Raw genomic sequence first — 15,531 nt, 5'->3', positions numbered from 1 at the left:
TAGTTATTCTCCTGTGTTTTGTTAACAGATACTAATTCCTTACACCTCTGAGACAAAGTTTCAAATTGCTAACCCCTAAGAGATAGAATTTACTGAAGTAAACATTGTAGTGGATGTTTGTTTTTTTTAAATATAAGGTTGTGAGCAAGAATGACTAAGAATAAAATGACAGTCTTCTGATTACTTGCCTGTTGAAGCTTTTGTTTTGTAATCTCTAAATTTTTAAACAGTGCAGTAAACTGAAGAAGTGGGGAGAGGTTTTCGTTTAATATTAGTTTGATTTTTCAAAATCACATCACTTATATTTGAACTAATTACCTCCACCCATGTTTTGCTGACAGAAACACTCAAAAAACCTCTGGACAACTGGTGTTTCTGAATAATAAATTTCTGGATTGAAGAGGTTACAGTGTATAATGGGACAAAATTAAGAGGGCGTTTGGCCACCTGCCCTTGGGGAGGGGTGCAGGATATTAGCATTGAGCAGGTAGCTCAAAAATGGGAAGAGACAGAATTAATGATGTAAATGAGAGGAAGAATGAGTAACTTGTGGGGAACTCACTGAAGACCACATTGTACCCTTGGTCCCAAACACCAAATGCAGCCTTCAGCTGTTGGAGGCCACCCATCTGAAAGGAAGGGAGGAAAGGCAGATGAAAATTCAAGGGGAAAGAAACCCAATGGGGACAGAGAAATAGTTACACAAAGACAGCAGAAACAGGTAAGAGAGTGATGTTATTCACTAACTTATGCCTCAGAAGATTATCTTATTTATAAAACTCATTAATTTTTATATGCACACTGATGTTTCAAAGAGGTCATGAATAAATTTTCAAGCAAGAGTCATATGTCTTCTTTCCTTTAAGGGTCAGTAAATGACACATGCCACAATGTGCATATATTAATCATAATTGGTGCTTCTTTAACAATCAAGTAATTTATCTTTCCTATTACTAATGAACAAATCATTTCTAGCCAAGAATATTTTAGATAAAATTGATAGTGATAGTTTTATATTGTTTTAGAAGCACAGGAATATATGGAATTGTGGTCATTTTGGTAGGAAAGTCCCAATTGAGTTTGGAAAATGCAATACATCACTCTATTTTCCTACATCTTTCTATTGCTTTCCCCGCCAAATAGCTACCCAGTACCCCCTTGAGTTTACTGACAGTGTCCACTGCCAATGTTATATAAAGTCTTTAAGTCTAAATGGCTCATTTCCCTTTCTTTTGAGCTTGCCTCCTTGTAAAGTTCAGGAAAGTAGAGGGAGCTTGGGTGAGGTAAAGGTCATGAAGATTTACTTGTTGGCTTACCACTCTCTTCTCTGGGACACGCTGAACGAAAACTTTATACAGTCGCCACGTCTTTCCCAATATGGGGCCAAATATCAATGAGGTTCCTATGCAGAGCATCCATATGCGAATCTGTAATTCAAAATTAAGGATTGTGATTAAACAAAATATACTGAAATAATTTCTGGCAATGCTAAAACCACTTTAATCCATGGCCAGGGAGATCTGAAATAAATGCTTTAGGCGTGAATTTTCGTATAGAGAGAGGGGGTCTCCAGCATTGCCAAAATGACGCTGGAGCCCCGATTCCAGAAATCCCGAGCCTGGTACCCATCATTTTCACTGGAGGGGGGTGGGGAAAGAGGGGGGAGTTGGTGTGGAAATGGCGGCAGGTTGTAGTTTGCTCATCTGTAGCTCATAGAGGCAACTGCACATGTAAAAGTACAGCTGCTTTCAAATAGATCCAATTTTCACTGGTGGGATATCTTACAGAAACAAATTGGCATAGGGCAATAAGTTGAGAGTTAAACGCGTGGTTGGTGTGGGGGAAATGGATTGCGATTCATGGAGCACTGACATCAGTACTGGGAAAAGTGGGAGCTGTACCATTAGGATGGTCTTCACCTGAACCATGCTGGCATCGGTGTTCTGGTGAGTCATATAAAAAAGGCAGTAGAGAGGGCTTTAAATTAAATAATGGAGGCAAGGGAAGATGTGATAAATTAAAAGGAGGAGACAAGGCAAGAGATAAAGGTAGTAATAAAGGGAATGATGATCAGAGTGTGGTAGGAAGGGACAGAGTGTACAAAGCTGAGAGTGGCTAGATATAAGGCTAGAGGTTACAAAACTAGTAAAAAGACAGAACTGAAGGTTCTGTATCTGAATACATGAAGTATTCATAACAAAACAGATAAATTGACAGCGCAAATAGAAATAAATATGTGATCTGACAGCCATTACAGAAACGTGGCTGCAAGATGACAAAGACTGGGACCTGAGTATTTAAGGGTTCATGACATTTAGGAAGGACAGGAAGACAGGAAATGGTTCTCTGTTAATTAAGGGTGGCATTGGTACAATAGAGAGAGATGACCTTAGTTCTAGAGATCAAGATGTAGAATCAGTTTGGGTAGAGATGAGAAATGATAAATATAAGAAGTCACTTGGGGGAGTGGTTTATAGGCCTCCAACACTAATCACATTGTAGGATGGGGTATGCAGGAAAAATTAATGGGGGCTTGTGAAAAAGGTACAGCAATAATCATGGGTGATTTTAATCTACATATAGATTGGATGAATCAGATTGGCAACGGTAGCCTAGATGATGAGTTCATAGTGTTTTTGGGACAGTTTCTTACAGCAGCACATTCTAGAGGCAACCAGAGAGCAGGCTACACTAGTTCTGGTAATGTGCAATGAGACAGGATTAATTAATGAACTTATAGTGAAGGCACCCATAGGTAGTAGTGATCATAATATGATTGAATTTCACATTCAGTTTGAGGGAGAGAAAGAGTGGATCTAAGACTAGTGTTTTAAACATGAATAAGGGCAATTGTGTGGGCATGAAGACAGAGCTGGCTAATGTGAACTGGGAAATTAGATTAAGGGACAGGCCAGTAGAGATGCAGTGACAGACATTTAAGGAACTATTTCAGAATACTCTGAAAAGTTACATTCCAATGAGAAAGAAATACTATGAGGGAAGGACGCACCAGCTATGGCTAGCTATTAACTAAGGAGGTCAAAGATAGTATCAAATTAAAAGAAAAAGCTATAATTCCACAAAGATGAGTGGCAGGTCAGAAAATTGAACAGAAGATAAAGAACAACAAAAGATAACTAAATGATTAATAAAGAGGGAGAAATTAGAGTATAAGAGAAAGCCAGCTAGAAACATAATAACAGATAGTAACAGTTACTACAGGTATTTACAAAGGAAAAGAGTAAGTAAAGTGAGTGTTGGTCCCCTAGAGAATGAGAATGGGGAATTAAATATTGGAAAATAAGGAAATGGTGGATGAACTGAATAGATATTTTGCTTCTGTTTTCACTATAGAGGATACTATAACATCCCAGAAAAAGTTGTGAAACGAGGTGAAAGGGAGGAACTTAAAATAATTACAATCACCAGGGAAAGGGTACTGAGAAAATTATTAGAACTAATAGCTGACAAGTCCTGATGGACTTCATCCGTCTTAGAAAAAACAGTTGCTGAAATAGTAATTGGTTTTTAATTTTCCAAAATTCCCTAGATTCTGGAAAGAATTCAGATTGGAAAATAGTGAATATGACACCTCTTTTCAAGAAATGAGAAAGACAGAAAACAGGAAGCTACAGGCCAATTAGCTTAACATCTGTCATAAGGAAATGCTAGAATTTATTATTAAGGTGGTTATAGCAGGGTGCTTAGAAAATCTCAATGCAATCAGGAAGAGTCAACATGGTTTTGTGAAAAGGAAATCATGTTTGACTAATTTATTGGAGTTTCTTTGAGGAGGTAACACACAACATGGATAGAATGGGACCTGTGAATGTGCTGTATTTAGGTTTCCAGGAGGCATTTGATAAGGAGCCACATTGAAGATTACTACGCAAAAAAGGAGCTTATGGTGTAGCGGGTAACATATTAGCCTGGATAGAGAGGATTGGTTAGCTAACAGGAAACAGTCAGGATAAATTGGTCGTTTTTGGGTTGGTAAGGTGTGATGAGTGGAGGGCCACAGGGATCAGTGCTGAGGCCTCAACTGTTTACAGTTTATATAAATGACTTGATAGAAGGGACCAAATGTACACTAATTATGATACGGCAGATTATGTGTGCCAGGCAGATCAAATCCATGAGGGAAGCTTAATCATGCTATCACAATGGTTTTGCAATTTGTATTTATTTTGAAATGTGTGCCCTAAATTCAGAAGTAATAAGTCCACCAAGACTTCAGAGATTTTTTTGAAAATTAAATTAAACACTTATTAATAAAAGATTTTAAGCACACACATAGGTCTACAAATTACTACTATAATAACTCCTAAAACCCCTAATTAATCTGGTTTCCAGTTACACCCCTGTTAAGGCAACAGTAAAAAAAAATTGGATTTTAAACAGGTTCAGGCAAGTCAACACAACACCCTGGACGTAGAACTCATAGTAGCTTTTCTCAGCTTCAGTTTCTGTAGACAACAGGCTTAAATGCACAAATACTGGAGGCTTCTCACACTTCTGTTAGATCTTACAATGCCTTCCCTGACACATAGCCTCATTCTCCTTTATACATGTTTCTCCCTTTTAACGTAAATTCCATTGTTCCCATGTGTATTTGGAACTTTACCTTTCTCATAATATAGATCTTTTCATGGTGCTAACATTATCAGTAACCTTTGGGAAAAATAAACACATTGCTTGGCCTAGCTTCTCTTTGAGATTCAAACTACCCTGATTTATCTAACAATGCTTCCACCTTACATTCTAGGACAGCCATGTTTACGTATTTAGAATTTCAAACCTAGCTTCTTTTGATATATCAAACCCTCCAGACCAGTTAAATCCCATATTCACACACACACGCACACAACCCTACTATTAACCTATTTTTACAATAAATCACAATAATATTTTGAGAATTATTATACTCTTGTGACAATGCTTGCTAAATTTTCAGATGACACTAAGATAAATAGGAAAGCAGAGGGACATAACCAGGTCAAGTGAGTGAGCAAAAATTTGGCAGAGGGAATATAACATGGGAAAATGTGAACTTGTCCACTTTGTCAGGAAGAACAGAAAAGCAGCATATTATTTAAATGGAGAGAGATTGCAGAACTCTGGAGGTACAGAGGGATCTGGGTGTCCTGGTACATGAATCACAAAAAGTTAGTATGCAGGTACAGCAAGTAATCAGGAAAACAAATGGAATGTTGTTGTTTATTGCAAGGGGATTGGAATATAAAAGTAGAGATGTTTGGACAGTTGTACAGGATATTAGTGAGACCACATTTACAGTACTGTGTACAGTTTTGGTGTTCTTATTTAAGGATATAAATGCATGAAGCAGTTCAGAGAAGGTTTACTCAATTGGTACCTGGGATGGGGTGGTTACCTTATGAGGAAAGGTTGTATAGGCGGGGCCTGTGTCAATGGGAGTTTAGAAGAATGAGAGGTGATCTTAGTGAAATATATAAAGTCCTGAGGGGACTTGATGGAGTGGATGCTGAAAGGATATTTCCCCTTGTAAGAGAGAATAGAACCAGGGAACACAGTTTAAAAATAAGAGGTCTCCCAGTTAAGACAGAGATTAGGAGAATTTTTTTCTCTCGGAGGGTTGTGAGTCTTTGGAACTCTCTTCCCCAGAGAGCAGTGGAGGAAAGGTCACTGAATATTTTTAAGGCATAGGTAGATAGATTCTTGACTAATAAGGGAGTCCAAGGCTTTAGGAGGTAGGCAGGAATGTGGAGTTGGGCCACAAACATGTCAGCCATGATCTTATTGAATGGCAGAGCAGGCTCCAGGGGCCAAATGACCTACTCCTGCTCCTAATTCATATGTTTGTATGTGTTCGTATGATGCCCAAAATACACTTTTTAGGAGAAGCTCTAAAGCTGCCGGAGTTCGTTGAAGAGGTAGAGCGACCTTTTGGATAGGTCCAGTGACACCTTGAAGAGAGGTCAGGCGCCTTTTGGGATTTTTAAAATTAGACACGACCATGTATAAAAAGTTGATAAACTTTTTGGAGTTTATCACTCTGTCTGTTGACATAAGCCCAAGGGATACAATTGTACGATTTGTGCTGCATTATTGAACTGATATCACCCCACTGCGATGATAGGTCATGAAATCAGAGTTTGATTGACAGCTCCAAGTGTTTATAAAGTATTTGATGTGGGGCTATGAATACAAATGCTTATATCTGTAAGAGAGTAAGCACTTGAATGACATGTTTGCTTTTATATGGGAATTAAACCACTGAATAAAATGTTGGTTTTTATAAAGGATTACGTAGTTGAAGAAATGTAAATGTAGTGAATGGGTTTTTAATGAATGAATGTTTTTTTTTAAAATAAAGTCTGCAATATACACTTAGAACTTTATTTAATTTCATCTTAGCATGGGTCCTGAGGTCTGCTCATGGTAGATACTGCATGAGTTGGCAAGGAAGGTGTAAGAACAAAGGGTGGTGGATGGTGAGGGGAGCATGAGTTGTCATTAAGATGGCATAGGAGCTATAAAGGGCCACAGGGTGGTTAGAGTGGTATACATTGGCATGGAGGGTAAGAGGGACCATGGGGATTGGTAGGGGGGCATGAGTTGGCATTGGTGCAGCAAGGGGAGTGTGTGTGTGTGGGGTGTGAGTTTCTTTTTTTTTTAGCTGGGACAAAGTCTGGGATCACCAAGGCAGGCCTTTCACATAACACAACTCTGCACCTGGCAGCCCCTGTGGCTGGTTCCAAACTCCTTGCAACTCTGCATTACTGTCTCGGGAGTGAAAATTCAGGCCTTAATGTCTCTACTATTAAGCTACCTTTCTCTTCATGTTGGAGAGCTGAAAGAAAAACGAATGTATACAAGAAAGAAAAATCCAATAATTTCACTACAAAACAGTACTTCATTGGCACACAAAATATAATTAATATCATGTAGTTGGATGTCTCAAGTGCTTGTAACATGCACTGGCTCATGTCAGTTACTTCAATATTTTACAGTGGTTTTCAAGCCATCAGGAATTTACAACCTTTATGAATATAAAGTCAGAACAATAATAACTATAAAGAATGATAGGATGTATTGGGTTTAAAGAATGTCAGAATATTTGGAGTTACATCAGATGTGATTAAAGCACCTCAATGCTGGTCATGTTGGCTGTTGAACCTCCTTTCTTGTCAGAGGATTTTGCAAAGGTACCGCTGATGTTACTTCTCCGTCCTGAGATGCCTCCTGTAGGTTGTCCGAGTCTCTGAAGCATATAGGAGCAGAGAGTCACTGTTGCCCGGTAAACCATTACCTTAGTCTCGGGTTTGACATCCTGGTCCCCAAATATTTTTCCTCAGTCAGCCAAAGGCTGAGCTGGCACATTGTAGGCACTGATGAAATTTGTCGTCTGTGTCTGCTTTAATCGAAAGGAGATTCTCAAAATATGGAAGATAGTCCGCATTTTCCAGGATCTCGCTGTTGATCTTAATCGACTCTGGGGAGGTGTTGTGCTGTGTGCTGTGGGAGCTAATTGTATGAGGACCTTAGTCTTTTTGAGTGTTAAGTGAAAGGCTGATTTTCTCATGTGCTTCAGCGGAGAAGATCACAATGATCTGGAGCCCAGTTTCTGAGTGAGTGCACACACAGTATACTAAAACTCTATGACTAAGATTTTGATTTTGATTTTAAATTTGAGGCAATGTATTAAAAAGTTTCCCATTTGTTCTGAAGATTACCTCCATGCCTGTGGGTAATTTGCTGGAGGTGAAGTGTTGTATTGTAGCGAGGAAAATATAGAAGAGGACTGGAGCAATGACAACCTTGTTTGATCCCAGTCTTCACTGCGATTGAGTCTGTGCTGATTCTGTTGGTGAGAATCACAGCTTGCATCTCATCATGGAGCAGACGGAGGATGGTGACAAATTTCTGGGGGCAGCCAAATTTGAGGAGGATATTCCATAAGGCTTTGTGCTTAACAGAGTGAAATGTTTTTGGGAAGTTGAAAAGGCCATGTACAGCAGCTGTTGCTGTTTCATGCATTTTTCTTGGATTTGTTGTGCAACGAATATCGTGTCTGTGGTGCCACTTGGATGAAAACAACACTGTGACTCTGCAAGGAGCTATTTGGCCACTGGAAGGAGTTGATTGAGGATGATCCTTGCAATGACTTTCCCAGTGGCAGACAGCTGGGAGTATCCTCTGTAGTTACCACAATCAGACTTATCCCCCTTCTTGAATATAGTCACAGCATCCCTGAGATCCCCGGCATGCACTCCTCTTCCCAGATAAGAAATAGGAGTTTGTGCAGCCGGGCATCTCCACCATGTTTCAGAATTTTTGGCAAGGATTCCATCTCTGTAGAGGCCTCGATTTTCAGCTGCTCCAGACTGGGGTGGTGCAGAGACTAAGCTGAATGGGGTATTGAGGAATGGATTTGAGAATGTTCAAGTTGAAGAAAGGGTCTCTGTTGAGTTCTTCAAAACATTCTCTCCAGTGACGACTGACTGCCTCCCTGTCCTTGAAGAGCTCCCCTTCAAACTTGGCTCTCAACATGGTGGGCCCCATGTGTGTTTGAGCCAAAGATCACTGAAGAAACCATGCATGTCGTTGGTCTCTGCAAGTTGTTGGATCTCCTGCATTTTTTCTACCCACCATCTTTTTTTGTTTAATCACATTCGCACAAATAGGCTAACATATTTTAATTTTTTCAAAACTCCTATTCCCTTATTCGGAAACCACTTCAATGCATATATTAAAAGATTTGGTATATAGCATATACTTTTTGGCCACAAATCTTAGTACCTTTTATTTATTCGAGAGGACTAGAATATAAAAGCAGGGATGGGCTGCTGAGGCTTTATAAGGCTCTGGTCAGACCACATTTAGTATATTATGAGCAATTTTGGGTCCCATATCTCAGGAAGGATGTGTTGGCCCTGGAGGGTGTCCAAAGGAGGTTCACAAGAATGATTCCAGGAACGAAGGGCTTAACAGATGAGGAATGTTTGAGGACTCTGGGTCTATACTCGATAGAGTTTAGAAGGATGAGGGGGGATCTGATTGAAACTTACAAAATACTGAAAAGCCTGGATAGAGTGGACTTGGGGAAGATGTTTCCATTAGTAGGAGAGACTAGGACCCAAGGGCACAGCCTCAAAGTAAAGGGAAGGCCTTTTAGAACAGAGATGAGAAGAAACTTCTTTAGCCAGAGAGTGGTGAATCTATGGAATTCATTGCCACAGAAGGCTGTGAAGGCCAGGTCATTGTGTGTATTTAAGACAGAGATAGATAGGTTCTCGATTGGTAAGGGGATCAAAGGTTACGCGGAGAAGGTGGGAGAATGGGGTTGAGAAACTTATCAGCCATGATTGAATGGCAGAGCAGACTTGATGGGCCGAATGGCCTAATTTCTGCTCCTATGTCTTATGGTCTACCTGTTGTTACAATTTTGTCACTTTTTACCTAAACATTTATAATGGAAGAGTCCATCTCAATAGACCTACTACATTTTATAATGGGAAATTAATGTCAGCATGTGGTCATGCTGTAATTACAGCATTCTGCTCACTAGGTGGTGATATTGCACTAGCCATTGACTGAACTGAAAATACATTCCACTGGAAAAAGCTCCTCGGGCTCCAAACCACTTCACAGAAACAACACTAAAAACTAATTGTATAAACTATTTTGTAACCATTTTAAAATCGCTGCCCAAAAATTTTAAATGCTGCGATTACAGCCCCAACGTTTCAAAAGGTCTGAACAAATTTAGGGCTTTGCCACTCTGACCATCTTGTTCTTCCCACCAAAAGTGCCCTGCTTCCAACCCGGAGGAACCAATTTAAGCTGGCATTTTGAATGCCCCCACCCTCTGTTCCCATTGCAAGTGCCAGCTCAGAAAATGTCATTTCAGATTGGACTTGATGCTGTCCTTGTCTGAACACTACCTATTTGCAGAGTTTGAACTCCTCTCTTCTCAGCTCTCCAACCCAAGCCAGTGTCCAATGAAAATGCTGAGGCCTTGAAAGAGAGTCCAGCTGATCTAGCACATGCATAATGCAAAATACCCAGTGACATATCTGATTTTCACATGCAGTGTGAATGTCTGATGGCATTTTGAGGCCTCAAGGCCAACCCAGACATATATATTTGCAATAAAACTAAGCAGGTCTGACAGCGTCTGTGGAGCGAGAAACAGAATTAACGTTTCGAGTCTGTATGACTCTTCTTCAGAGCTAAAGAGATGTAGAAATGTGATAACATTTTTACTGTTGGGGGGGTGGGGGGGTGGGGGAGAGAAGGGGGCTGAACAGGTGAAGCTGGATAGAAGGTCAGCAAGGTGGGGGCTAAGGAGAGATTGACAAAGATGTCATGGACAAAATGACAAAGTGAGTGTTAATAGTTGTAGTAAGGGCTAAAGAAGGTGCTGATAGCGGCATAAAGGTAAGAAAGCAGAATGTGTTAATAGCAGAACGAGGGTCAGCACTCTGTGAAAGGACAACAAGGAACAAGTAATGGGTGGTCCTTTTGGGGATGGGGTGGGGGAGGGGGAGGGGACAGTGGTTGGGGAAAAAGGGTATAAAAATGGATAAAATGGAGATAAAACAATGAATAAATGAATAAAAATAAAAATTTTTTTTAAAAAGGGATTAAAAAAGGGGTCAAGATAGAGGAGTTAGTTCATGGTCTGAAGATGTTGAACTCAATGTTAAATCCGGAAGGCTGTAAAGTGCCTAATCGGAAGATGAGGTGCTGTTCCTCCAGTTTGCATTGGGCTTCACTGGAACAAGGACCACAGGCCAAGGATGGACATGTGGGCATGAGAGCAGGGTGGTGTGTTGAAAAGGCAAGCATCAGGAAGTGCTGGGTCATGCTTGCAGACTGAATGAAAATGTTCTGCAAAGTGGTCAGCCAGTCTGTGTTTGGTCTCCCCAGTGTAGAGGAGACCACATTGGGAGCAGAAAATGCAGTAGACCAAATTGAAGGAGGTGCAAGTCACCTGAAAAGAATGCCCTTGGATGGTGGGGAGGGAGGAGGTAAAGGGGCAGATGTTACACCTTCTGCGGTTGCATGGGAAGGTGCCGTGGGAAGGGGATGAGGTGTTGGGGGTGATGGAAGAGTGTACCAGGGTGTCACAGAGGGAACTGTCTCTACTGAATGCTGACAGGGTGGATGAGGGGAAGATGTGTTTGGTGGTGGCACCATGCTGGAGTTGGTGGAAGTGGTGGAGGATGATCCTTTGAATGCGGAGACTGGATGGGTGAAAAGTGAGGACAAGGGGGACTCTATCATGGTTCTGGGAGGGAGGGGAAGGTGCAAGGGCAGAGGCGCAGGAGATAGGTCGGGCATGGTTGAGGGCCCTGTCAACCGCAGTGGGTGGGAAACCTCGGTTAAGGAAGAAGGAAGACATGTCAGAAGCTCCATTTTGGAAAGTGGCATCATCGGAACAGATGTGACGGAGGTAAAGGAACTGAGAGAATGGGTTGGAGTCCTTACAGTAAGCTGGGTGTGATGAGCTGTAGTCAAGGTAGCTGTGGGAATTGGTGGGCTTGTAATGAATATTGGTGGGCAATCTATCACCAAAAATGGAGACAGAGATGTCAAGGAAGGGAACGGAAATGTTGGAGATGGACCAGGTGATGGTGATAGAGGGGTGAAAATTGGAAGCAAAATTAATTTTTTCCAGGTCCAGCCAATTAAGCACAGAGATAAAAACAAAAAAACTGCGGATGCTGGAAATCCAAAACAAAAACAGAATTACCTGGAAAAACTCAGCAGGTCTGGCAGCATCGGCGGAGAAGAAAAGAGTTGACATTTCGAGTCCTCATGACCCTTCGACAGAACTTGAGTTCGAGTCCAGGAAAGAGCTGAAATATAAGCTGGTTTAAGGTGTGTGTGTGGGGGGCGGAGAGATAGAGAGACAGAGAGATGGAGGGGGTTGGTGTGGTTGTAGGGACAAACAAGCAGTGATAGAAGCAGATCATCAAAAGATGTCAACGACAATAGTACAATAGAACACATAGGTGTTAAAGTTAAAGTTGGTGATATTATCTAAACGAATGTGCTAATTAAGAATGGATGGTAGGGCACTCAAGGTATAGCTCTAGTGGGTTTTTTATTTAATTAATTTATTTTTTTTATATATAATGGAAATAGGTGGGAAAAGGAAAATCTTTATAATTTATTGGGAAAAAAAAAAAGAAGGGGGAAACAGAAAGGGGGTGGGGATGGGGGAGGGAGCTCACGACCTAAAGTTGTTGAATTCAATATTCAGTCCGGAAGGCTGTAAAGTCCCTAGTCGGAAGATGAGGTGTTGTTCCTCCAGTTTGCGTTGGGCTTCACTGGAACAATGCAGCAAGCCAAGGACAGACATGTGGGCAAGAGAGCAGGGTGGAGTGTTAAAATGGCAAGCGACAGGGAGGTTTGGGTCATTCTTGCGGACAGACCGCAGGTGTTCTCTACATTGGAGAGACCAAACGTAAACTGGGCGACCGCTTTGCAGAACACCTGCGGTCTGTCCGCAAGAATGACCCAAACCTCCCTGTCGCTTGCCATTTTAACACTCCACCCTGCTCTCTTGCCCACATGTCTGTCCTTGGCTTGCTGCATTGTTCCAGTGAAGCCCAACGCAAACTGGAGGAACAACACCTCATCTTCCGACTAGGGACTTTACAGCCTTCCGGACTGAATATTGAATTCAACAACTTTAGGTCGTGAGCTCCCTCCCCCATCCCCACCCCCTTTCTGTTTCCCCCTTTTTTTTCCCAATAAATTATAAAGATTTTCCTTTTCCCACCTATTTCCATTATATATAAAAAAATAATTAAATAAATAAAAAAAAACCACTACAGCTATACCTTGAGTGCCCTACCATCCATTCTTAATTAGCACATTCGTTTAGATAATATCACCAACTTTAACTTTAACACCTATGTGTTCTATTGTACTATTGTGGTTGACATCTTTTGATGATCTGCTTCTATCACTGCTTGTTTGTCCCTACAACCACACCAACCCCCTCCATCTCTCTGTCTCTCTATCTCTCCGCCCCCCACACACACACCTTAAACCAGCTTATATTTCAGCTCTTTCCTGGACTCGAACTCAAGTTCTGTCGAAGGGTCATGAGGACTCGAAACGTCAACTCTTTTCTTCTCCGCCGATGCTGCCAGACCTGCTGAGTTTTTCCAGGTAATTCTGTTTTTGTTTTGGATTTCCAGCATCCGCAGTTTTTTTGTTTTTATCTCTGTGTTTAATTGACTGCCACTGCTCTTCAAGAAATGCCTACCTCCTTGAAGAAGTTCTGTTCCTCTCTGCGACAAGATTTCCGGATCTCTCTGTTGCCTTGTTCACCTTCATTGCTTTCCATTTCTCTCCTAGTGTTTGACAAGGTGTTTACTAAAACCCGCTTTCACAGCCATATCTCCTTTCTCAGTGACTGTCTCCGTCTCCGACTTACCCCACATGGATTTCAACTGAAATTCCACCCCTCATGTTTCGAACCCACCCAGGATTACAGGTATCTCCGGGACATAAAACGTTTCTCGGACTGCTGTTCCCGTCACATTCTGAAATCCACTCTCAGTGCCATGCGCCGCCATATGAACACACTCGACCTCTCCCTCCAGCAGCACCGCCGTACCCTTTTTCAAAGCTGCGCGTGCCCCCAGTTTCATTTTATCCTTCGGCTCATCCGACGCCTCAACAAGAAACTTTTTCTCTTTCTCTCAAGTGCTAAGGAACGCAAGCTCCAACAACTCATCGACACCAACACCCATCTAGGACCCTCCACCCCTGCCTGTCCCTCCGTCCCCACCCTTTCTTCCAGTCCCAACCCCAGCCGTGTATTCACTATACCCCCTGACCTTCCCCTCTCCGATGCTGAACGTTCAGTGCTCAGCAAAGGACTTAGTTTCATACCCTTACGCCCTCACCTCAATGAATTTCGGGCTCGGCATGATGCTGAACTCTTCTTCCGCCGTCTTCGTCTCCGGGCTCACTTCTTTGGGCAGGAGTCCTCTCCCAGTTCAACGGATCCTTTTACCCATCTTCAATATTCTCCCTCCACCTGGACCCCTCCCTCTGGATTCTTACCTTCTCTCGATCTTTTCATTGAGAACTGTCGGTGCGACATTAGTCGTCTCAATTTCTCTGCTCCTCTCACCCATTCTAACCTGTCTCTCTCTGAACTTACTGCATTCCATTCTCTCAGGTCCAACCCTGACATTGTCATCAAACCCGCTGACAAGGGTGGTGCTGTTGTTGTCTGGCGCACTGACCTCTACCACGCGGAGGCTGAGCGTCAACTCGCAGACACTTCCTCCTACCTCTCCCTGGACCATGACCCCACCACTGAACATCAAGCCACTGTTTCCAGGACTGTCACTGACCTCATCTCCTCTGGGGATCTCCCTCCCACAGCTTCCAACCTGATAGTCGCCCAACCTCGGACGGCCCGCTTCTATCTCCTACCCAAAATCCACAAACAGAACAGCCCCGGTAGACCGATCGTCTCAGCTTGCTCCTGCCCCACAGAACTCATTTCTCGTTATCTTGACTCCCTTCTCTCTCCCCTTGTCCAGTCCCTTCCCACCTACATCCGTGATTCCTCTGACACCTTACGTCACATCAACAATTTCCAGTTCCCTGGCCCCTACCGCTTCCTCTTCACCATGGACGTACAATCCCTCTACACCTCCATCCCCCACCAGGATGGTCTGAGGGCCCTTAGCTTCTTCCTCGAACAGAGGCCCGAACAATCCCCATCCACCACTACTCTCCTCCGTCTGGCTGAACTTGTTCTCACGCTGAACAATTTCTCCTTCAACTCCTCTCACTTCCTCCAAATAAAAGGTGTGGCTATGGGTACCCGCATGGGCCCCAGCTATGCCTGTCTCTTTATGGGGTATGTGGAACATTCCTTGTTGCAGTCCTACTCCGGCCCCCTTCCACAACTCTTTCTCCGGTACATCGATGATTACTTTGGTGCTGCTTCATGCTCTCGTCAGGACTTGGAAAAATTTATTAATTTTGCTTCCAATCTCCACCCCTCCATCATTTTCACGTGGTCCATCTCTGACACTTCCCTTCCCTTCCTTGACCTCTCTGTCTCAATCTCTGGTGATAGACTGTCCACCAATATCCATTACAAACCCACTGACTCCCACAGCTATCTCGACTACAGCTCCTCACACCCCACTTCCTGTAAGGACTCCATCCCATTCTCTCAGTTCCTTCGCCTCCGTCGCATCTGTTCCGATGATGCTACATTCAAAAACAGTTCCTCTGACATGTCCTCCTTCTTCCTTAACCGAGGTTTTCCACCCACGGTCGTTGACAGGGCCCTCAACCGTGTCCGGCCCATCTCCCGCGCATCCGCCCTCACGCCTTCTCCTCCCTCCCAGAAACATGATAGGGTCCCCCTTGTCCTCACTTATCACCCCACCAGCCTCCGCATTCAAAGGATCATCCTCCGCCATTTCCGCCAACTTCAGCATGATGCCACCACCAAACACATCTTCCCTTCACCCCCCTTATCGGCATTCCGTAGGG

The 15,531-nt window shown here is 42.8% G+C and overlaps 1 protein-coding gene across 1 annotated transcript in view; it reads right to left on the bottom strand.

Moving 5' to 3' along the window:
- Positions 1-15,531, bottom strand: part of gpr156 (G protein-coupled receptor 156) — a 53,064-nt gene that overhangs the window by 13,371 nt on the left and 24,162 nt on the right. The window contains exon 4 of the mRNA XM_041210882.1: positions 1,317-1,427. Coding sequence (XP_041066816.1) covers positions 1,317-1,427 — 111 coding nt within the window. The remainder of the gene's footprint in view (positions 1-1,316; positions 1,428-15,531) is intronic.

Source organism: Carcharodon carcharias, chromosome 18 (assembly GCF_017639515.1).
Source record: "Carcharodon carcharias isolate sCarCar2 chromosome 18, sCarCar2.pri, whole genome shotgun sequence".
Classification (NCBI taxonomy): Eukaryota; Metazoa; Chordata; class Chondrichthyes; order Lamniformes; family Lamnidae; genus Carcharodon; species Carcharodon carcharias.
Note: the sequence above shows the minus strand (reverse complement) of the source record. Positions and strands in the feature narration are given on the sequence as shown.